At 37.5% G+C, this 25,256-nt stretch overlaps 1 protein-coding gene across 2 annotated transcripts in view; it reads right to left on the bottom strand.

Moving 5' to 3' along the window:
- Positions 1-2,067: 2,067 nt before the first annotated feature.
- LOC149542388 (uncharacterized) overlaps positions 2,068-25,256 on the bottom strand; it is a 157,215-nt gene continuing 134,026 nt past the window's right edge. For both annotated transcript variants that reach the window (XM_089796202.1, XM_089796201.1), the window contains one exon: positions 2,068-2,484. In XM_089796202.1, coding sequence (XP_089652328.1) covers positions 2,439-2,484 — 46 coding nt within the window. In that variant the 3' untranslated portion in view covers positions 2,068-2,438. The remainder of the gene's footprint in view (positions 2,485-25,256) is intronic.

The following is a 25,256-nucleotide window of genomic DNA, read 5'->3' as shown; positions in this document are numbered from 1 at the left end:
AAGATGGCACAATTATTGATAACACTTCTGCTAAATAGATTTATGGAATGTTTAAAAATGATCACTCTATGTTCCTGCATATAGTTAATGTTAGGGTTTTGACTGTCCTTTCTCAAACTAGCATTTTTTCTTTGATTATTTTTTGAAGGGTCCCTATGAGCCTAAGGTTATTCATTTTAGATGATTGTTATTTATTAAGAAGCTTGTTGTCGGGTCATTGTTGTTTTCCATTAATGTTGAGTCTGTGACTTGCAAGTTGTGTAATAAGCTTGAAAGTTTTGAGCATGTTTTTTTATAGTGTATTTATGCAAATAAAGTCTGGGCCATTTTCATTGGGTCTCCAATTGATTGGAAATATAGTACTAGTTTCTCTTGGTGTGAAATTTTGGCTGGTTATGTGAGATCTTTGGACTTATCTTTTAGCATATTTTGGTTTGCTCTTGTTGGTGAAGTACTATGATTTCTTTGGAAGGAAAGGAACAAGGAGATATTTCAAAATGTCAGAAAGTGCCCTACTGAGTTTAATCTTAAACTCATACATTTTTACATTATGTCACAAGTGTCCTTCTACTTGGAGATTTCAAAGCCTAGATTCATGAAGTTGATGCACGATGGAGTTTTGCAAATTTACAAAGATGAAATCAAGGCAGCACAATATATTGAGAAATATCAAAATTTTCTTACACAAGTAGAGATTGATGAGCTTAGCAGTCTTCTTCTAGAGAAATGTCATCTAGATCTTGAAGTAAATGATACTGAATACAAACATCACTCCGAAGAGAATATGAGTGATAGAGGGGCAAATACATGTGTTGTCTTTGTAACAACACCTGTTGATACTACTGTTCAATTGGGTCATGGTTATCAGAAATCATAGAATATACTCTTTTTTTGTCTATGTTGAGCTTTCTAAATCCAATATTGTTTTGGATGCTCGTGTGAAAAATAATATGTGCAATTCCTTTTAGGTTAAGTCCCTAGATGGTTAAGGTACCTCCCTCCATTTTTGTATCTTGTTGAGGGTTGGTTTATGTTCATGATGAATGTTCTATAAATTGTCGATTATACTTTTTCAATATAAAAATAATAATATGCGACAGTATTAATCAGACAAGCCCTAATTTTGAGTGCAATATGAAAATGGTTGTCAGTAATATTGTAGTGAATACATCATCACACAATTATTTCAATATGTCTATCTGCAGCCCAAGTCCAGATAGAGTTTATGGTCTCCTCCAATGTTATGGAGGGAGCAATGCTTTAACTGTTCACAAATTAGAAGACCCTACAGTCGTAGCTTCTAGTATAGTTCAGGTCATGTATGAACTAGAAGTGTTTTGGATATTTTGAAAGTAGATTTCATGAATTATTAGGCGTGCCCAAAGGGACAGATCCTTTTATTTCTTACATTTTTCTAAATTTTTTATTACGTTCCAAGAATTTTAGAATAAAATGTGCAAGTTTTAGATGTGGTTCTTCCATGCGTAAGCATTGATGTTTGAATGTCCATTCACTTATTTTAACTTCTTTTGTTTTATTATAACATGTGTAAATCATATTGTCTTTCTTTTGCTAACAAATCTAAAAGTGCAAGTTTGAGATGTGGTTTTCTTCCATGTGGTGGCATTGATGCTTGAACGCCCATTCACTAAGTTTCATTTGTTTTATTTTTAAATGTGTAAATCATATTGTCTTTCTATTTGACTCATTTTTTCCCTTCTCATCTCTTTCATTCTCTATATTTTATATTGTACTTTATGTTGTCCATTTTGAGGAAAATTGAAAGGATTAGAAATGGACTACTAAAAAGAGAGAATTTGAAATTAGATTTTCGTAGTTTAAATAGTACTAAATCTAGAAAAGAATTCTTCCTCCATATTTTTTGTAGCAAAATCTTTTTATATCCTATTTAGTTAAAATTATATTTGACTGTCCACCTATGAAATTAAAAGAGCATTGCATGAATGGAAGAATAATGATGTCTCATTCCATCCCTCTTTCATCTCATTAAATAAAATAGAAAATGCATTGAGAATGACAGTGGAAAAAAAAGCGCTAGCAAAAATATTTTTGAAAAACAGATGTCAAATTTATAATTCGAGTGAAAGCCTAACAATGACAATGTGAAGAGGAACGAGGTACTGTGATAAATTTCACTGTTAACAGGCTAAAAATTTTGATATGGCATTCTATGATAATTTTCACTGTTAACAGGCTACAAATTTTGATATGGCGTTTGAAGAGAAAAGTTGGTATGTTAGCCAAGGAAAATCCTAATTATCAATAGTACTAGAGAACTTACAACCCAAGCAAACAAAAGGAAGACAACTATGCCAGCTAAAATTGTTAAAAATGGAGGATTGCTTCCATCATTGTCCCTCTCTCCTATTAATTTGGTTTTCGTTTTCAACTCGCTAGTACTCTCTTGAGAGTTGCTGCTAGAAAATTTTAGCGCCAACAATTTCCTCCTGAAACTGCATTCCCCTGCACAAATTGTCAACTCCAATGAGCTAAACAAGGTTAACATGTACCATCTTTGGAACATCAAAAAATTGACATACAAAAAAATACCTCACTACATCTTTTAGCTGGAATTCATGGATATTTATACATCTTTGCAGAATTCTAAACTTTAGAAATTGAAAAGATTCTAAAACAGAATTTGAAATGGAGAGAACAGTTGGCATTGTGGATGTTTTCCATAATCTACAATCTTTTTAGACATTGTAAAGGGGAAAATATTTAATGCACACAGACAGAAAATAGAAATTTGAAAGAAGTTGATAAAAGTAAAATGCATAGAATATGTAAAATTGTACTGAACACCAATACCCCAACACAAGGAGGAGATCCAATGAGTTGTCACTTGTGCCAATGACTAAAAATAATCTATAGCTAAATCGTATAAGGTAGATTAGGTCATCATTCAAAGCATGAAAGTTCCAGTTGGTTTTTGTGTTTGATGCATGGGTGTGGAATTGGTTATAAGCTCAGCTACCGATTTGTGTGTATCTGGCCTAGCTTCCGCATTCGATGCAGACGGATGCGTGGAGCATCCAGATGCCCTGCGGGTGCTGGCTGGAAGCCATCCGCAAGCATCCGGATGGGTGTGGAAGCTGATATTCCACACGCATCCAGATGCCTGCGGATGGCTTCCGGCCAGCACCTGCAGGGCATCCGGGCGCATCCACGGGGCTTAGCCGGCAAAGCAATAAAATATAGTTTATTTTAACTTAAACTTCCATAACAACATGTGACTAAAAGCATTTTTAAAGTGTTTTTTCACAATAAAACCCTAAAACGACCTTAGAAGTCAACATAGAAGCATCCACAAGAGCCATTTTTAAAAAAAAATTGCACCTACAGCCACTCCTTCATTGTGAAGCTAAATTCAGCATTTTCGAAGAGGATCGATCGAAGAGGGAGAGATAGCTTTCTCAAAGAAGTTTAAACCATTCAAGGTAAGTAAGCAATCCTTTTCTTGAGTATTTAGATGAATTTTTTTGAGTTTTTGATGATTTTTTTCAAGTTCTTGAAAAAAAATTTAAAGTTTTTCTTCAATTTTTTTTTTTTGAAAGATATGTAGAAGCAACTTTGGGTATCTATTTTAGTAGTTTTTCTCACTTCTTTCCACTTGTATGCATGATCATTGATGTTCATAGTTGTTAGGAACTAATTAAAATTCATTTATTTTCTTATAAAATAGGTTGCAAAAAACTAAGCAAGAATGGATACCGGTGGTAGTGCTAGTCAAAGTTTAGTGGGGGGCCAAGGAGGGGAAGGGACTGATAATTTCAAAATTGATGTAGGTTCTCCTTTGTGGAGACATACAACAAGGATATCACAGGTTTCAAGAGGTGGCTCATACTATTAGAAGTGCAATTATTGTCAAAGTAACAAAGGAAAACCTTTCAATAGCTCATATTCCTAAGTGAAGCTTCATTTTATGGGCCCTGTTGGCAAAGGATTTGCAATGTGCAAAGGCAAAAATGGTACTAGGATGACTAGTACGGAAATACTTTCATTTGTAAGAGAACAAGAAGTTGTTGATGCATTGATCAATAGATCAAAAAAAGCTACTATCAAGGTCCTTCTTCAAAGAGCAAGCCACAAACACCCACTGAACCAATTGCATCCTCCCAACACCCATTCTTGCAGGTACCTGTGCCAGGAGAGGATAAAGAAGAAGTGAAAATTTCAACCCGCAAAAGAGGCCCATTGGACACCGCATTTAAAATGGGGGCAAGAGACCGCGTTGATGAAGCTATTACACGTTGCCTCTATGCGAATGGGCTTTCTTTCAACTTGGTGAGATCACCATATTGGAAGGAAATGGTGGCAACAATCAAAGAATCACCAGCTGACTACACAAGCCCAGGCTATGAAAAGGTGCATACAACTTTATTGCAACAAGAGAGGGCACATATAGAGAGAGGCCTTCAACCAATCAAAAAATCTTGAAAAACTTTGGATCTAACTATTGTGTTAGATGGTTGGAAGGATACAAGAAACTAGCCACTAATTAATGTGATTGCAATTTCCCCCAAAGGGGCAATGTTTTTGAAGGCCATTGATTGTGAAGGGCAAGTGAAGGATTCGGAATTCATTTCTAGAATTCTCATTGAGGCCATCGAGATAGTGGGTAGTGAGAATGTGGTACAGGTGGTCACTGACAATGCCAAAAATTGCAGGGGTGCGGGTGCTTTGGTTGAGAGTCGGTATGACCATATTTTTTGGACTCCATGCACTGTTCACTCCCTTAACTTGATCATGCAGAGGATTGGCACTAAAGTAGATTGGGTGAAGAAAATATATGAAGAGGGGGAGGACATACAGATGTTTGTGACCAACCACCACATGTCACAATCCATTTTTAGAACATACTCCAAATTGGAGTTGCTGAAGGTAAATTAATTTTTTTTAATTATTAAGTTAGGTTGCTGAGACCTGTTTTGCATCTCATACAATCCTTATGAGACGACTCCTCAAGGTAAAAGATGCATTAAGTCAAATGGTCATCGGTCATCAATGGGGTGTATGGAAGATCTCAAATTCAGAAAGAGCACAAAGGATGAGGGATTTGATCTTGAATGAGAGTTGGTGGGCTCGTGTGGCATATGTAGTGGATTTCACTGAGCCCATCATGACTATACTCCGTTTTGCTGATACAGATACACCTTGCTTAGGGGATGTGTATGATGGCATGGACACCATGGTTGAGAAGGTAAAACATTCTATACAAGCACATGAGAGTGACCCCACACAATGTGAAGCCTTATGCAAACAAGTGCAAGCAATTATCAACCATCGCTGGAATAAGATGACTACCCCATTGCACCTCCTTGCATATGCCTTATCTCCTAGGTACTATAGTGAGGAGATAGCTGGTATGCCAGGTAGAGTTGAACCATTTGCGGATGAGGAGGTTGCTGAGGGGTGCCACAAAGCCCTTTCAAGACTCTTCCCACTAGAAGAAATGCATGAAAAAGTGAGGGAAGAATTTGGGTTGTTTGCTTCGGGGTTAAAGCATTCTCCATTTGCACTAAAGGACCAAAATAGAATGGGAGCTATCACATGGTGGTACATGTATGGTCAACCTTTCAAGCATCTTCAACCTCTTGCAATCAAAGTCCTATCACAAGTAAGTTTTTTATTTTGTTTTGTAAATTTGTTTTAAAATTTTATGTTTACACTTGCATTGTAGAATTTAGTGTTTCACACATTCTATAAAATTAATTTGCTTTTCATTTGTATGTTTTGTGACAACTATATAGGTTGCTAGTTCTTCTACTACTGAAAGGAATTGGAGTACATACTCCTTTATCCATTCGGTGAAGCGCAACCGATTAGGCTCCAAGAAAGCTGAGGACTTGGTCTTTGTCCACACCAACTTGCGTCTTTTGTCACGTAAGAATGATCATTACAAGGAAGGGGCAACAAAGCTTTGGGATGTAGCCCCTAAGTGTGCAGATTTAGATGCAACACTTCATGATCTTGTTACAGTTGGAGACGGTGATGATGTTAGTGTGGCACGTGGTGCATCTAGCATAAGTGGAACCATTCTTGGTTCCAATGACCTTTCAGCAGTTGGAGATGACAATGAGAATGTGGATTTTCTTGCAAATCCCTATGATTCAGAGTTAGACTCTGATTGATTGAATCTTTAGACTTCAATCATTTACCAAGTTTTTAAATTTTATTTTGTTGGAATCTCGAACATGACCTATTTGAACTTATTGTTTAAGAGTCAAGACTAAACGCTAATGTTGGACAAGCACATATTGATATTGATATATGAATATCATATGAATTTTGAAATATCTTGAATTTTGTTTAAGGGTTCAGTTAACTGTTAAGTATCATAGATTCATAGTCATATTATGATTTATCAAATGATTTGTTTTTGTATATTTCTTGCATTTCTTTGCATATGTTAATATTATAAAATATATATATATATATATACATTTCCTCCCGCATCTGCATCCAAAAAAAAAAAAAAATCCCCGCATCCCGTATCCACTTCCGGAATCCGCTTCGGAATCCGCATCCGAATCAGTAACTTAGGTTATAAGCTGCAAGCTTTATATAGCAGCTATTAGCAATGTAAGAAATGGCTTGTTGGATTTAGTTTATATGGTATCAAATCCAGAAAAAATAAACCATTCATTTTGAAAACTGAATGCCATACTGCTGTAGTAGTAAGGCATGCGATGTAAGAGGTAAGCTGAAGGAGAAAGGTATATCGAGAAATGAAAGGAATTTGGTAGTGTAATTCAAAATCCAATTGAGTTTCCAAGCTGCTGCATATATTTAGTTAATAAGTCGGAATTTGGAGCATATGATCTGAGCCATTTTGCTCTGATGACAGCATTGGCCCTTTCCATAATTAACAGCCATGGCATATGATTTATTATTTTTAAAGTTCGTGAAGTTTTATTCCTTTGAATTTTGAAAGTACAATTATCAGGTATTTAGGGTTGATATATAGTTTAAAGTTGCATTAAATTTATAGACTACCAACATTAATTAAATATTTATGCATGGTGGGCTGTGTTTCAAATTCAGAATTAGTTTTGACATTAGAAATCAGGAGCTAAAATTTTGTCAGATTGTCCACATCAACAGATCTGACTTATTGGTCTTATATTTTTGGACAATGATGTAAAAATGCAGGTCAAGTTGGACCACTGGAGTACTATCTGCAATTGTCAGTCATATGGTGTAGTCCTAACCATTAACATCATGGAATTCAGTGCTTCTCAATGGGATCTATACAGCACAGAAGTATTTTGATCTAAGCCATGTGTGGTGTTTCAAGTCATCTCATCTGTGCTTGGGCATGGTTTTCAAGATGAAGTGGAAATCTCAATTGAGCAAAAATACAGTTACCACAGATGGTGAAAAATGAACACAAATGTCATTCCGTCAGGCCAATCTGTGGTAGTGGCAAAATTATCATGATACAAGTAAAATGTGATATATGAAGGATTTGGCATTTGATCCTCTATTTCTTCATGTATAGGAGGTTATTAGAAAATCATAGGCTTCTTGTAAATAATGGTACTTCTTTGTTGAGGGCATTAGAGATTCTGTACTCCTTTTTGTTTGCCTTCTTTGTTCATGTTTGATGACTCTAATAGAAGAGCAAGGTTTTGGAGTTGCAAAGACTAATAGCAGGTGTTGATCACTTTGCAGCTCTGTATACAATCCAGAAACATTGCATCACTTGTAAAAAAGACAAGACAGTCTAGCATGAGGAGCTTTGCTCTCTCTCTTACTCTGGTTCTCGCCCTATTTAGGGTTTCTCTATTTATAAATTGTGTTTCAATTTTCTGTGAATCTCATTGTATTCTTGGTTTCTTATACTTTTTTTCCTGCTGCAAGTCCAATGAATAAGAAACGTGATCTAAAGCAATCAGGTCTTATGTACAAGATCTTCGTGGGACTAATTCATTGGAGCATTGCCAAGTTGTCTAATGTGTGAAATCATTCACCAAACTAGTATAATGGGGATGTAGAAAGAATTGGTGCAAATCAAGGTATGGGATACAATGCATCAATTTGAAGTTGTAAAGCCACCAATGACTTAGAAAAGCAAGATTGACAAGTTTACTGTTTATACAGAAACAAACTCACCAATCACCACAAGTAAATGTGTCACAATGTGTTGAAAGGACACACCACTTGTAGATGTCCATCCTAACATGCCCATTCCACTCCTATTGGGCAGGGAGGAGATGGGTGGAAGCATCCAAAGAGCATTGAAAAGGAAGAAGGCTGTCAATCTATCCCCACCGAACTTGGCATAGTAGAGGCTTGGGCATACCAAAAATGGGCCCAACCAGTGGAGTCAGCACCCGCAATCACCTCCTAGAAGCAATATGCCATACATGAAAATCTTTGATGGCCCTCAACCAAATTCACGAAGCACTGAAGCTGATGGAGGAACCAAACTAAATCGAAGATGGCCCCAAGTCTAAAAGGATGGGCCCTAAACTCAGCCAAAATGATACTAAGGGGAGTGGGTTGGTGGTACCTAATGATGCACTAGAGAAGGGTTTGGACTCTCTCCACTAAAGCCCAACCCAACTCCGAAAGAGAGGGGCCCCAAACCACAAACCCATAGAGCATGGCCAACCTAATCAAGGCGTTCGAGCCATCTTGGAAATAGTGTCCTAGAATTGATGCTGGAAGAACTGTGTCTCAAGCAAAGCAAGGGAACCATACCCCTTGATGGCACATGGTTGCATGACATGTCTCATTCTGAAATGGGAACCAAGAACTTGACCTTAAGACAAAGAAATCACAACCTTCGTGCCCTGGAAAAAGAAATGGTGATGAGAGGTTTTCAAACAATTGAAGATAATAATCCAAGTCTTTCCTAGGTTAACAACCAGCTGTTGCAAATCACAAAAAGAGGCCAGACCATCCAAAAGTTCTTGAAGACCCTCCAAGGATGAGCCTAGGAGAATGACATCATCTGCAAAAAAGTAATATGGAGATCAGATCTGATGTAGAGAACAACCATCACCAGGGAGCGAATACTCTGAAAGAAAAGCCTTAAGCTTGTCAATGTAGATGCCAAATAAGGTAGGAGAGAGGCAGCATCCTTGCTTCAGCCCAATGGTGCTCTAGATAGGGTCCGAAAAGCCCTACAGCATCTTGAATCTGCCCACCACACACTCATTTAATCTCATGATGGTCATCAAGAGAATCTTAGGAATCCCAATGTCTCTAAGTCTCTAAAAGGAGCTGCATGTGAAATCAAACGCTTTGTGTAAGTCCACAAAGCAATAGTAGATCTTTGAACAATGGTGTCAAGCCTCCTCAATAATAGCCTATAGAAACAAATTCTAGTCCATGGTCTGAAAGTCTATCTAGAAACCAGTCTGCTCCCTCGCTCGACACTGATGTCGATCAAGCTCCTAGGAATGAATATTGTGCAGCTCTGTGGCATAAAATTTAGAGAAAGTATGCCCAATCATGATGGTCCTATAGTTATTGTAGTCCGAAGTTGGTCCAACCTTGTGGATTGAATGGATAACATGCCACAACCAAGGAAGAGGGAAACTAGCATACACCATCATGTTGAAGAGAACCATGAGGAAGCAGCCCAAAACCGTGATGCCAAGCTTGAAGAGTTCCTCTTGGAACCCCTCCTCATCTACTGCGCTACTACTATTCATGGATCTAACTGCCTCACAAATGATGGAGAAAGTGAAGAGATTGCAATGTGGTGGGGGTGAGGTGGATAGGGCGATAGCTGAGGATATCATAAAGGGTGGAGGCATGCAATACCAAGGAGTTGTCCACAATGGAGGGGGGAGGTGATGTGGGAAAAGGGTGCATGAAGGACTTGGGGGATTGCAAGAGTGAAGTGCAAAGGTATCTACACTGCACTAAGATGAAGAAATGCTTCTTATGGTGAAGGCAACAATGGCGAGAGAGTTTTAGCTGGATGAACGAGGGGCTATGGATACAAGAGGGAGTTTGAACCAAGTGATGGAAGGATTTGCAATTTTTGTCGTATCACTGGTTCATGTGACAAGTATTCTTGCATTTGGGGCTGCGGGATAAAGTGCAACGGTGAGGCAATCAAACATGGTGGAGGTACACCCAGTGGTAGTGAAGGGATTCGAGGGGAGAAGTCATTGAAGGTGGAGGGAAAAGAGATCCTAGTCACCGTCATCAAAGGAAATGAAGGTGTGGGCGGGGAACAGATCTAAGGGGAGTGGAGACTCTAATGGTAAGGATGAGGGCATGATTGGTCAATGGGAGGCAGGAGATGGTGAAGCGACCGATGGAGGGAATGAAGAAGGCATAAGAGAGGGCACAGTCCATAAGATTCCCCCGCAATGAGGCCAACCTTGCCTAACTAGATTAGATGATGACCATAGCAGGAGGGTTCCCTCTCTGTCCTCTAACAAGCATTGCAGGCATAGTGTGTTTGGATCTAACTTAGAAGTGCAAACAAAATCTATCACTCAATCGTGGAGGGGGGGATCTGGTAATCATGAGTTCGTGTATTCAAGATCAAGGCAATGAGAATGTCACCCACGGCCAAACCTCCTATGTAGTGTGTATAGCATATGATGATGAGGCAGGAAAAAAGTAGAAAACCGCAATGAAGATGTCCCTATAATGTGTAGCTATCTGGCTGATATAAATATACATAATTCTCGCCAAACTAACAAAGTAAACCACAAAAATTGCACTCAAGAGGTTGTCCCTGACCAAGCAAGTGACCCTACCAGAACTCCTCACCTCCTCTCAAAAAGCAAACAACCATTGAAAATTGGTGACACTCCAAAAAGGACTGACGAGGCCCTCATTAGTTTAGGTAACTAAAAGGACATTAGTAGAAGTTAGAACCAATCACATCATGAAGAAGACTCTATTATGATAATAGATAATTTCTATTATCTTTGTTCAGTATCTAATGGTATCTATTGTAATCTTCTGTAAATATTAGAATGTTTCTAATACTTAGTTTTGTGTTTCTACAATAGAATGTTTCTATTCTTTACGATCATTTCCCAAAGAAATATCATTCCATTCTTTTGTATATATAGACTTCTCGGTCTCTATTTATAACAAGCAAGTATTTTACCAATTACTTAATAATATGGTATCAGAGCTAATACTTAAAAAAATTTCAACAAATTAATAATTTCTTCCGAAATTATTTGTTCAAATTTTTGAAATTATTTCAGTCTCTTCCTCTACAACCCACCTAGGGTTTCTGCCTTGAGAAATTTGAATGCTAGAACGAGTTTGGTTTTTAGCTCCAAATCACATGTGAAACGCCTTTTTTTTTGGCTCCAAATTGTGTCTGAAACGCATCTGGCTTTTTGCTCCAAATTGTGTCTCATCCTAGGGTTTTTCCTCTACTACACTTGTCATTTTCTGAGGCTGTTTTCTAGCCGACATGTGACCAACAAACTTGCATTTTTTAGGGTGAAATATTTGTTGCTTTTGTGACAACTCTTCATATTGCCTCTATTGTCTTGGCAAAAACACCCCTATTTTGCAACTAAAATCGGCCAGTTCTATCCAAATTTGTCATTGTTTCAACATATTCAACCTCCATGGCCACTAACCTTTTTTGCTCGAAACCCTAGTTTTTGACCTTGAAATTTTTTTGTGATTCTAGATTCTTGGTGGGGTTTTCAAGAGCTCAACTGGGTTGTCCAATTTTTTAGGTGCCTCGATTTTAGAGCCAGCTGATCTAGAAATCGACAACATATTCTTTTTAGGATTTTTGAGCTCTCTTCTAAGTCATCCTTCAAATTTTTTGGGTCTTCAGTTTTTTGCCTCGAAGAATGTGCCTTCACAGATACTCACACTTTTCAGTGGAAAACATGTTATGGCATCTTTGACAAATATTCTACTCGAGAGCAATTCAAAATTCAAAGGTTGAAAGTATGGCACTTAGAAGCAGCAGATCATAGCAAATTTTGAATATCGGAATACTGATCAAATTGTTTTAGGTGTTACATAGCATCCGACTGCCCTTGGTACAGATCAGGATTCATGGGATTTGAATAATCAAGAGGTGATGATGCTTCTCAAATTATATGTGACTGATGATTAGCTCACTTAGATTCCATCCAACAAGACAGCTGTCAAGATATGGGCACATCTCAAAGGTTATCATGAGAGTTTTGACAAAAGCAGAGTTTTCTTCTTGAAGAAAACTCTGTTTTCTTCTTGAAGAAAACTCTGTTTTCTATTATCATGGATGAGCAAACCTCACTCCAAACTCACCTGAATAGGATTCAGGAATTCCATGATTAGCTGCTTGACATCGGTCACAAGATGGAGGAAGAGGACATTGTGGTTATCACTCTCTGGAGTCTACCAAAGTCCTACGAGCATTTTATCAAGAATTTCAACATCACATCTTCTGGTGTTGATCTAAAGTTCGCTAATCTTTGCACACTTTTGCTTCAGCAAGATCAATAGAAACAACAGTTCAATAGCAGTTCCAGATCCACCTCCACCGAGCAAGACCTTGCTACCAAATCCTTTCAAAAGGATATAGGCAAATCTCAGCAGAAATCCTTTGCTCCAGACTCAAAAGGCTCCCAAAAAAAGAACATTCAATGCAACTATTGCCACAAGTTTGGGCACATGAAGGTTGAATGTCGGAAGCACTTAGCTACACTATCTAAGCAATATAGTTTGCAGCCCATAGAAAACAATGTGAAGCACTGAGCAAACAAAATTTGCCTCTTACGCTTTTTGACAGCTTTGTGCTCTGGATAGATTAACCATTAAGGGAGGGTATTATGATAATAGATATTTCTATTATCTGTGTTTAGTATCTAATGGTTATCTATTGTAATCTTTTGTAAATATTAGAATGTTTTTAATATTTAGTTTTTTGTTTCTAGAATAGAATGTTTCTATTATTTACGATTGTTTCCCAAGAAAACATCGTTCCATTCTTTGCATATATGGACCTCTCGGCCTTTGTTAATAACAAGCAAGTATTTTACCAATTACTTCATAATAGACTCCACAGACCATATAGTACCATTATCATTCCAACAATTGACATACAGGACACCATTGTGAGTTTCCCTCATGCCCAATGCCTCTTGGACCGTCATCCGGCCTGGAGACTGGTCTTGATTCCCATCCTGGGAGGAAGGAATCCCTGATAACAACCCTAAGGTCCTTGATAATGGCCCACTTCCCACTGCAGCTAGCCTCTCCAACAAGACTTCAAACATGTTTCATCTCAACTACCTACAATTTAGTGAGGTCTTCGTCCAAGAAAATCTTAACGGGAAGACTAAAGAGCTTCCTCCTCACTCTAAGAACCCAAAAACAGTCAGCCTATTAGTGATGGAGATTGTTAGATTATTGGTTGAGAGTAGTATTGTTGTTGGTTATATTTGGCATATATGTTTGCTCATTGATGTCAACATATATGTTTATCAAAGTACTTACTATTGTTTAGTGTAGAGATAGGTTTGGTGGTGACACATTTTAGTTCACTTGTGCTTGCAGATGTTACCAATTGATGATCAGAGAGTCTACATGCTCTGATTGCCATCGCATATGGTGGTGATTTGTTTTAGTAAAGTTACAAAGGATTTGATGTAGATTGGTTATTGTCAATATTTACTTATGTACTATTTCAGACAGTGGCTTGGTATTTCGATCAAAAAGTTTTGATGGAGCGAGATTTTGATAAGTGATTTAGGATATGTCATGGAGACATACATTCTTATGCTTCTGCAAATTTGCTTGAGGATTATTGGTTAGGAAGTTAGTTTTCCTATTGGACATAGAGAGGGAATTTATTTCTTGGCCGATAGAGTCAGGAACCATGTTGTTTGGATTTTTGGGATTATCTATTTGAGTGTTAGCATGTTAAATATTATTGTAAGGTATTCTCTGTTTTCTAGCCGATTTTTATGGAATCGATTGGTTGATGTAATCTATTTTAATATTAGGTCTCATATTGAGCCAACCTAATGTGTATGAGACTTGTATATGTAAGTGAATACATTTGTGAATTTGGCAGGTACGGTATGTGTACAGATGTGAAGTTATGGATGCAAGATTGGACTAGAGTAGAAATCAAAGAAGAGATATGCGTGGAATCTAATATTGTGCTTCAAAGGAATTGTATTGGCATAGTTGACTCTTTCGGTCAGTTCATTTCAATGGATTGTTGCCCATAGTGAATTGTTTGTTCACTATTTGGGTTGTTGCCCTTATTGTAATTGAATTGTTGTTCACAAAATATTGGTTTTATGTTATATGGTGTTATTCTCTTTTCATTGCTTTCAAGGATTCAGATCTGATAAGTTCTTGATGGTTTAATGTTTTGATTTGCTCATAACTGATTCACCCAAACCTCCACACCCCCTAGTTGTGTGTGGTGGATTGTTTTCCTAACAATTGGTATCAGAGTTCTTTGGCCCTCTCTTTGAAGCTTAACCACTTGAGGAGATCTGCAATGGCTTTTAAGAAGGATAGTCCAAAATTTGATGGAGTTAACTATGCACTTTGTAAAGGAAGGATGTTTACACACTTGATATGCATTGGTATAGAACACTAAAACATTACAAAGGATGGTTATCAAATTCTAGATCTTGATAATGCAAATGAAGCCCAAATGAAGAAATTTTATTAGAGCATGGTTGCCAAGGAAGCATTACTCAATAACCTAGTTGATACTGAATATACAAATATGATGGAGCATGAGACAGCTCATGAGATTATTACAATCAGTTTATGAAGGAGATAAGTTTGTGCAACAAGTGAGGTTACAAAGTCTGAAAAGGAAGCTAGAATTTATGAGGATGAGTGAGTATGAGAACATAAGGACATATGTGCAGAAGATTACAGAATTTTCTTGTGGAATTAGAGTTGTTGGTGGAACCATTACCAAAGATGAGATTAGTGTCTAAGATTCTCAAGTCCTCGCCATCTTTCTATGACACCAAGGTCGTTGTTATTAAGGAGATCAGAACAATTCAAACTGTTACAAGGGAATTATTGGTTGGTAAGTTATATGCTTTTGAAATGAATAAACTAGGAGATGCTTTACCTAAGGTAAAACCGACATTTATAGCCATTGCTTCTACGGAAAATAATCAGATTGATCATGATGTTTCTACAAGTTCTGCTAAATTTGGTGGATATGCTAGGGAATGGGAAGAAATTGAGGAAGCAAAAAGGAAGCAAGAGGAATTGGAAGCCATGATTGTTAAGAGGTTACCAAGAGGTGAAAGTAAGTATAAAGGAAATTGTCTTTGAAATGCTTGGCATGTAATACAACTGGTCATTTTGCATCTAAATGTCCGGAAAGAGTTGCTCTACATAAACCAAGGAAGTTTAAGCCTAGATATAATAAGATATTATGCTACTAGTGAAGGTGCTAAAGATGATGAATATGAAACAATCAGGAAGAAATTATATTCTTCTTGTTGATGTTCCTTTTATACCATTACATAACATATAGCAATTGAATACTTGATATAGAATACCAAACACTCAACCCTCTCTTGAAAAGTAAATACTCATAAAGAACATGAGAAAACTCCAAGGTTCCTTACACCTGTGGATACTAACTCAGTTATATTAATGTGATTTGTTGGTTAATCACATAGGCGAGCTTATGTTGTTCTTTCAAGGATGTCAAACTTTTGCTATGATGGTGATGAAATCTAGCTTTGCAACATATATTGACTTGACTTTCTCAATTTACCTTTCCAATTTATCTCACTTCCAACTTTGCTCTTCAAAAAACTCCAACTACTAAAATACTTGCTGCTTTACTTCTACTCCTATGAATGGAAAGATTAGCAGATGAACGGAGATCAAATCTGATGAAAGCTTGCCAGCAGCGCTACCTCCGTAGATGCAATGATTCAAGGGGAAAAAGATTAGATTACCATGCAAGGCTTCCTAACAAGCCACTAGGATGCTAGTGGCCTAGTTTATAGATCCCTATCAAACATCCACTAATATCACCATGCAACTATCCATCTATTCCTACTCTTGTTTAACAACTTTCTTGAAATAAAATCTACTTTAACAACTTCAATGGAATATAACTTTAACTATTGGAAGTAGAAACCATGCAATAACACCAAGTGTTCTTAATCACCATGCAAGACACAACAATGATAAGAGAAGTGATATTGGTATTATGAGGACAAATGGCCTTATATAGGGCCAAAAATACAACCAACGGTAGAGATTAAGAGGTAAAATCAATGATCTAGATCAAATCCCAGAAACCCTAACTAGGGTTGCCACCCCATTGGGCAATGACAAGACATCACCTCATCAATGGACCAATGAAAAAAAGAAAAAGTGGCAACCAATGAGATGGCACCAAAATGGTAACCAATCAAAATCAGACACTTATTCCTACCCAAGAAGAAAGGAGAATTTGCCACTTGGGCTTACATCAAATAATCCTCTAATATAATTCTACCCTTTTCTTTCATCTTCTTAGCCAAGGCAATGAACTTGGCTAGCCTATCATTGACTTCCTTCGTGGGAGGGCAAGGCATGTGCTTCATCTTGAGCTTAGCTGAATTCATCATGTTGCTTGCTGCTTGTAGTGTCTTATCATGATCCTTCTCATATTCTTTTGCATATCTGATAAAGGCACTAAGGGAGGCAAGGGTGCCCAAATGCTTCTTCCTAATGGCAACCTTCCCCAACTCATCCAATCTCGACCCCAACTCTGTCTCATTGATGCCCTCCTCGATATATTCAAAATCAAGTGCAACCCCAACATTGCTCATCATGGTTGAAATGAAAGTGTCAACGCCTAGGCTGTGTTGTGCAATCTCATTCCTTATCCCTTCAAGTATCCTCAATCTGATGGTCAAGGCAACAAACTAAGACTCTGTTGTACTCGTTCCTCCTTCATCCACTAACTTGGTTCTTTCCAAATATCTCTCTGGTAGTCCAATTACTACCTGTAGCTTGGGAACGACTAAGTCCTTGACTGGAAGAAAATCCTTCCACTCCCCTTCAAATGTTCTGAATTTCTCTCTAATAGCCACCAATGACCTAAATGTCGAGATAAAGGCAAGAAATTTCGCCCATCTTGAATTATATCACTAATCCAATCTTTGACTTCGTGTAGCTGAGTCGATATCACTTCTATGTTGCTCCCACTATCTTGCAGAAGGGTTGCCTAATGCAATTGTTGGATAGGTTGGCAATCTCTCTAATACTTGTTTTCGACCTCCAACTTTACAATCCTCTCATTTTCCTTCCTCAACCTTTCTCTAATTGAAACCATGCCTTCCTAGATCTCCTCACACTTCATGTCATCCGTGATTCTTCCCAAGTTATGCTCTACTATCTCATACCCATGGGCTACAATCTCATCCACTGCCTTGCTAACCTTTGGTATAGCAATCTTAACTTTTTGATGACCCTCATCATCACTCCTGATTACCTTTGCCACAACTTTTGCAATTTGTTTCTATTTCTCACTGTCTTCCTTTTCCATTGACCCTTGAATATCTTCAATTGTTTGGACATTCACCACCTCACCTCTTAGCATAAGCATTTGTTGCCTTAACCATAGTGGTGCAGTGCATCTACCCAAATCTGGATTCAGTTTGACTAGCAAAGCATCACCAACCCCAGGTACCTTGCTTACTTCCTCAATATCAATTGGCCTATCCTCTTCTTCACTAGTGACTGTTATATCATCTCAATGCTAGTTCTCTGAGAGAGGAGAGTATTCGGTACTATCACTATAACCACTTGATTCTAAATCAGAGCTCACCTCTACCGCGACCCTTTGACCACTTGTATTAACCTCTTGGCTCCTAGCCTCAATTATGTCTCCCTTGAAAGTGTTGCATTCTGGCTCTTTGCTAGAGGCTCCTAATGCTCTTTAGTTTTCTCAACCTCCAAATTTCTCTTCTTGCTCTTAACTGCTCTTTGTTGTTGGCTACTACCCCCACCTTTCTGTCCAACTGACTCCGCTAGACCTTCTTCCTCCGGTTTCATCTTCTCATAAGTAAGGGGCACCTTCCGACTTTGTAATTGCCTTAACTTCTCATTGTACCATGACTCAATGTGTAGATCAATTGTCCTTGTAACTGCCTCTAAGGAAGGATCCTAATTATCATCCTAATCCACTAGACCCAATTCTATTTCATCCACTGTATCATAATCTTCTCTTAGCACATTTTCATCATCCTCCAGCTGATCAAGAATATCAAGGCCTCTCCATCTGATTGCCCTCGTCATGCCCACTGACAACCTTGAGAAAGCTAGCTTCCTCGCATGAAAGTCATCCTGTGCATTGGACCAAAAATATTCTATAGTAGGAATATGTTTGAATGTGTTTTTGTGAGATACCTTGATAAGACCATTAGGGTCGAATCCCTGTCTTGCTCTATACCATCCTAGATGATACTGTTCTAACTCCTCCACAGCTGCAAAGGCAATAGGATTGGGGCAAGTATCATTGCCTATTCCAAATGAGAAGGTAATCCCTATCTCACCTTTAAGTTTCATCATCTTGTCATAATGCTCAAGTTGCCTGGCCAACTCCATCAAAACTATTCTATGAGATGGGTACCTTAGAAGTCACTTGGGACAAACTATACTTCCTACTACTCTAATATATGTGAATTGTGGAAATTGGATGAACCAACTCCCATACTTCATAACTTTTGCTTCCGCTTCTGATAAGAGCCTTCTGGTAGGTGTCCCTTGTAATATTCTTACCGTCTTCATAGCAAAGGTGTCATAATACTGTTCGAAATTTGTTCAGCGCTCCCCTCAAGTTTCGTGACAAGGGCTTAACCACCTCTTGTGTACTATAAGTTGAGTGGTTGTATCAGGCATTGACAGATCGATCTTTTGGTGCAACGGCAACCCCACTCTAACAAGTGGTATCAGAGCTTGGTCATAGGTTCAAATCCTCAAACCCTCGGATAATGCTGAGGCGGAGATTGTTAGAAATTTGTTCAATGCTACCCTTGGGATTCATGACAAGGGCTTAACCGCCTCCTATGTACTATAAGTTGAGTGGTTGTATCATGCATTGATAGATTGGTCTTTTGGTGCAACGACAACCCCACTCTAACAAAAATATCTTATAATCTTTGGTGTTGTGTGAATGAAGTTGTGGATAGCACTCATGTGCCAAACATTGCCCTGACGCATTGCTAATCACTCCTAAGGCCTTAAGTCCAGGATGTCCATATAGTCCCACAATTAGATAGAAAAGGTAGGGCCCCATGTAGAATTGCTTTTGAATTTGTATTGTCCTTAGTTGCAACTCTAAATTTTTACTTATAATTCTAGCCCAATCAAATTTTCTCTTTCCATTTTCAATTCCATCAATAAAATAGTACATCCAGTTCCCAAATCGCATACCTTGAGCCACGCCCATGATTTGGCTGAGAAGCACAATAAGGTCGCCATACTCTGATTTGAAATCCGATTTGGTGAGCTTTGACAACTTGGTAACTCTCTTCTTGCCTTTGTGTAACCAATTCTGTTTTAAATGAATGAAGTAGGCATCCTGATTATCCTAAAAGAACTTGGTTGTTTGATCCATCATTACCACTCTCATGCCTTTATGCTGGGGAATATTGAATAATTCTTCGACCACTTGTCTACTGATGTTAGCCAACACTCTCTTCCCTTCATCAAAAATGATGGACTTGTTCACAATATCCAACTGGGATGCACACTCCATTACTAATTCTGGACAAGGAAAGGTAGGCGGGAAAGTCGCCATATATACAATTCCGCTCTTGTAGATCTTCTTGGCCATGGGGGATTGTCCTTCCTTCGATCTATCCTTCAAATGTACCATGTCCACCGTGCAGATATTGGTGTCACTTATTTGCCTCACTTTCAAGAAGAAGGTGATCTTAGGCATCGTGTCTTCCTTGTCTTTTTTGGTATTCATTCCTTTGGGTTTTTGCTTGTACTAACATCCACCATCCTAAACACTTATTTCTGCCTCTTCGCTCTAAATGATGTGGATTGCACTTATATCCCAACTTCTTTTTACCAATGGAATCTAACTTATTTCTGTCTTTCCAAATTCTCTCTCTACACTTATAATCGCCTCTCCAACCTAGCGGTAGGAGTACCACTTATTTTTGCCTCTTCGTTATCTTAGGATGGACTACACTTATATCTCCCAACTTCAATCCTAGGGTGGTCTAGCTTATTTCTGCCTCTCTAAGTGTCCTATCATGAAATCTACACTTATATCTCCCAACTTCAGCCTATCAATGGAGATGATGAAGTGGTGGATGAATAATGCAAGAAGATAACGGAAACGAACCAAACAAGAACAAGGAATAAAATCTGCCTTTAAAACCAATTTTCACCTCTAAAGATGAACAAAAATCTTACCTTAAATCTGCCTTCTACTAACAATCGAGCCTCTTCAAATTCAGATTTGATCTTAGAAATTTCAGTCCTCCAAAATGTGATGCCCTAGAAAATGGATTACTTGCAAAAATATGCTCCTTTGACCAAATTTCGACCTCCTTGCCAAAGTCGCCCAACTAGAAGGAAAATTGCTGCCCTAAGGCAGAAAAGTCTGCTCCAAATCAGAAATTTGTCCATCTAAATTCGCCCACACTTGCAAAAATTAGACCTCAAAGCACCTTGCCTCTCCACCAAACAAAATCGCCATAGCTGAAGGAAAAAATTCGCTGCCCTAGGAGGAAAATCAAACCTCCAAAATCGTCCAATCTTGCCTAAAATCAGATCTTCACTCACAAATTCGCCTTAGGGCAGAAATCGCCCACCTGCTATGAAGGAATTCGCTGCCCAAAAATGGAAATCCTCAAGCCAAAATCGTTGTTAAAGGAGAAATTCACCCAGCTAGAAGAAATTGCTTAACACCAAGCAAGAGGAGTGGAAATGGAATGAGGAAATAAGTGGGGGGAAGCCCCTTCTTATATCCTCTCGTTGACCTCCAGAGTGGACCAACTTGCTTGGAGGGAAACAAAACTTAAGTTAAACCCCCCAAAATGGCCCAGTTTTAAGCAAAACATGAAAATAACCAAGCCCCATAGTCAAATTGACCCTTTTAATTGCCAGTTTGACCCAGAATTGCAAAATAGAAAAAAGGTAAGTCTAGGAGATGTCAAAATTTTCATTTAACAATATTTTGGTAATTAAAATATCATTAAAATTGAATCTAGCAAGCCAAAAATCAATTTTCAATTCCAAATTACCAATTTCCTTTAACATTTCTAAAATGCTCTCGGCAAAATTTCAGCCAAATTAATGAGATTTTTGCAATTTAATCCAATTTCAATTTTGCAATACAATTTCAAATTTAATTTTTTTAACAAAATATATCCTTCTCCTGGCAATCGAAATTCAAACTTTAAATTCAATTTCACTATCAAAATTCTTTTCACCAAAAAAATTCAAGATTTTCCAAAACGACTAAATCTAAAATTCATTTTGAAAATGTTCAAGCTTGTTCAATTAAATCAAAATTTCAAAATATGTCTAAGTCCAAAATTTGCAATTTTATCTTGCCAAATATTGTTTTAACTTTTAACCATAAAAAAAATGTTGTTGCTGAAACCTACTAGGCCTAAGGACGACATTACATGTTCCGAAAAATCAAGTTTCGCACAGGGTGAAAACAAACCAAATCCCCTTCTGGCCCAAAGGCGTCTAAGGTGTAAAATTGCCAATTCAAAAACCTCTAGACAACTTCAAATTTTGCTAAGGCAACTGAAAAATTCCCCAACACTTGCGAAAAGTGCCAAGGCTTGCCTGAAAAAGGGGGTCCCCAAAAATTTTGGGGCGATGGTGTGAAAACCTCATAACACTTACTTTAAAAGATGAAACGCTTGTAGTTAAAGAGAAAGCTCTTGTTACCCGTATATAGAAGGATGAATGGATAATAGATAGTCGATATTCCCATCATATGATAGATGATGTGAATAGGTTTGTGAAGGTTGACAAGTATGATGATGGTATTGTTGATTTGGTGACAATACTCCCTATTTGATCAAAGGACAAGGCTCAATTACTCTTGATGGTAAGAATATTATTAATGATCTCTTATTTGTTAATGGACTAAAGTGTAATCTTTTGAGTGTTAAAACATGTTGATGAAGGTTACAATTTACAATTCAAGGATTAAATGTGCACTATCACAAATGATTCAGGAGTTAAGATAGCAATTGGAACAAAGACCAAATGTAATGTACTTCATTTGAATGCATCAGAGAATAGATAATTGGTTGCAAAGATTGATGAAAGTTGGTTATGGCATAAGTGGTTTTCTCATGTGAATTTAAATAACATTGTGAAGATCAATACTACTGATGTTGTGAGAGATTTACTAAAGTTGACAAAGCCTAATAACACATTATGTAAGGAATGTACTAAACTAGAGCTACTTTCAAAAATAAGACATTCTACTATTGCGATTTTAGATTTGGTTCATACAAATCTATTATGTGGTCCGACTAAGATAAGGACTTGGTATGGTGAGAGATATTTCATTTTATTCATTGATGATTATTCTGTAATGATGTGGGTTGCACTTTTTAAGGAAAAGTCAGAAGCCTTTGACACATTCAAGATATTCAAAGCTAAAGTTGAAACTCAGTCAGGAATAAAGATAAAATATTTGAGATCAAATCATGGTAGAGAGTTCACTTCAAGATCAGTCAATGCTTATTGTGAAGAACATGGAATAAGGAGACAGATGTCTACCCCTAAAACCCCTCAACAAAATGGGAAAGCAGAGCAGAGGAATAGGACAATCCTTGATACTGCAAGGACTATGATGTTGAAAGGAAAAGTAATGCAGATATATTGGAGAGAAGTTGTTGCTACTGCAGTTTATATATTGGATAGAGTTCAGTTGAGACATGGTACCGGTAAGACACCTTATGAATTATGGTATGGATATGTGCATACAATTAAGTATTTTAGAATTTTTAGAAGCAAATATTACTTTAAGGGAGATGATGACATTGGGAAAATTGGTTGCATCAGGGATGAAGGGATATTTCTTGGTTATTCTACTATTGACAAGTGGGAGAATGTTAGAATAAAGGTGTCTCAACCTTTGAGTCCAAATATGCTATTTTATTTATTTATTTCTTCAAACCCACTATGGAAGTCCTAATGTTAAGGAGTTAGTGTCACAAGTTTCTATCTTGAATCTATGTAATAATAATAGCAGTTACTAGTTTGGTGGAAGTGTCATGGAGAGTTAATGTTTGGCAATTAATATTTATGGTGTTGTTCACTATTGACAATTGTTGTGAGGTAGGTGCTGCATATGGAATGGTGACCATTATGGATGAGTTATGCTTTGTTGCATTGGAAATTTCTATGTGCAATGTGTCATTAGTTTAGCATGTTGACACCACATACCTCTTTGGCATTAGAGAAGGTTTTGGAAACCATGGACTCTTTCCACTTGTGTTGAGCTCTATAAATATGTAGCTACTTAGTGCATTTGATGATGTTAGGTTGGATATCTTCTAAAGAGCATTTATGTGTCGGATATTCTCTAGAATTCTCTATTGTTGTACTTACGCTTGATGAGCACTAGCTCAAGGCATTGTATTGTAACTGTAATTGTTATTGTTGTTGATAATACAATTGAGTCTAACTTTTGGAGGGTGGGTTTTGTCCTAAAAGGGTGTTCCCACATATATCTAGTGTTGTGAGTTTAATTGCTTAAATCTAATTTTGGATGTATTTATCTAGTTTGCAATAACTTAAGGATCTATAACAAATTTTTGCAACATCTCTCTTGTTAAATTTAGCATTTGGAAGCATTATTCCATAGCTGACTTCCTACCAATGGCTACTCCCAAAGGGTTATTACAAAGGCTTTCACCTCAAACTTTTCTCTCACAAAGAAAAATGCAGTAACAAGGCATTAACAAGGGCTTGCACCTCAAACTTTTCCCTCATAAAGAAGAATGCATTAACAAGAGCTTCCACATCAAACTTCTCTCTCTCAGAGAAGAATGCATTATAGTACATCTCTAGAAATCATTGACATTGAGACCCCCTCTCAATAAGGGCCCCATTCTCCACAATTCCAAGCTTGTCTCAAAAAAGCACAAACTTTACTCTAGCAATGGGTTTGGCAAGAATATCGGTCATCTAATCGTCGATGCTATAGTGCCTCAATTGACTAGCATTTCTTTGCACCATATATCTAATATAGTTATATGCTTTGACCTATCATGAAATACATGGTTGGAATCTGCATCAGTCTTGGTGAATCTCAAGATCACCAAGTATCCATCTATCCAGGAATATCATGACGTACATGTCAACATAAAGGCCTTCCAACCTACAAACATCGAATTACATCATGTTGTCAGGTTTTCACACCATCACCCATTGCAAATGGTGACCCCCTCATTTTTCTCACACTTGTTAGGTTAGGTAGATTTTGACATTTAGTTTGGCAGTTTGGAGCTCTTAAAAACTGAGGGGCATCAAAGCAATCAAGTGGCCAAGTTGTGCCTTTTCAAAGTAGGAAAGTTGAAATTGAACTCTGTCAAGGTCATGTAATAATGAGTTGAACGTAAAATCCTAAGTGTATTTAAATTTTGGCTAGTCAATTAGTCCAAAAATTTGTAGTGCCCCTCCACTTGGACTTATCTACTTTGATGTTCAATTCTACTTTGGGATGTGATGTGGACTTGAGATGATTCTCTATTGATGCTTCTAGATATATTTAAGAAAGTTCATACTCTTAGGCATGATGGTACTTTCCTTGCTAGTTAGTTGATAGTTATGATGTGACATTGTACATGCAATTATGCTTTTATGAGTTTAATGATTATATATGGAATTATTGAGTTTAGAATTGCTGATATTAATTATGATTTAGTTCCACCATGTTTGATTTTGTATGGCTACATACCTGTGTGTTTCTTATGAATATGGGGTGGGTTGGATATTCCTACACTCTGTATTATTACATGTGAATTACAATTATAAGATTTATTGCTTACCAAATGGCAAAGTCGTTTCAAATCTATGACATTTGTTTCAATTGTATGTATATTGGTTTATGATAATGTTATATTTCTTTGAGCATATGATTATACTATATCATGTTACTAACAATACTGACCCCCATGGATTATGTGCATATGAATACACTGTTTGCAATGTCTGTAAGATGAGGGGAGGCAATCGTAGTTACTTCTTTGGAAGATCAACATAATGCCGCACTCCCCCTCCTTGTTTACCATTGTGCGGAG

Source organism: Cupressus sempervirens, chromosome 8, assembly GCF_028749045.1.
Source record: "Cupressus sempervirens isolate cs-2001-9-10 chromosome 8, ASM2874904v1, whole genome shotgun sequence".
Lineage (NCBI taxonomy): Eukaryota > Viridiplantae > Streptophyta > Pinopsida > Cupressales > Cupressaceae > Cupressus > Cupressus sempervirens.
The sequence above is the reverse complement of the archived record's forward strand: the minus strand, read 5'-3'. Positions and strand labels throughout refer to the sequence as shown.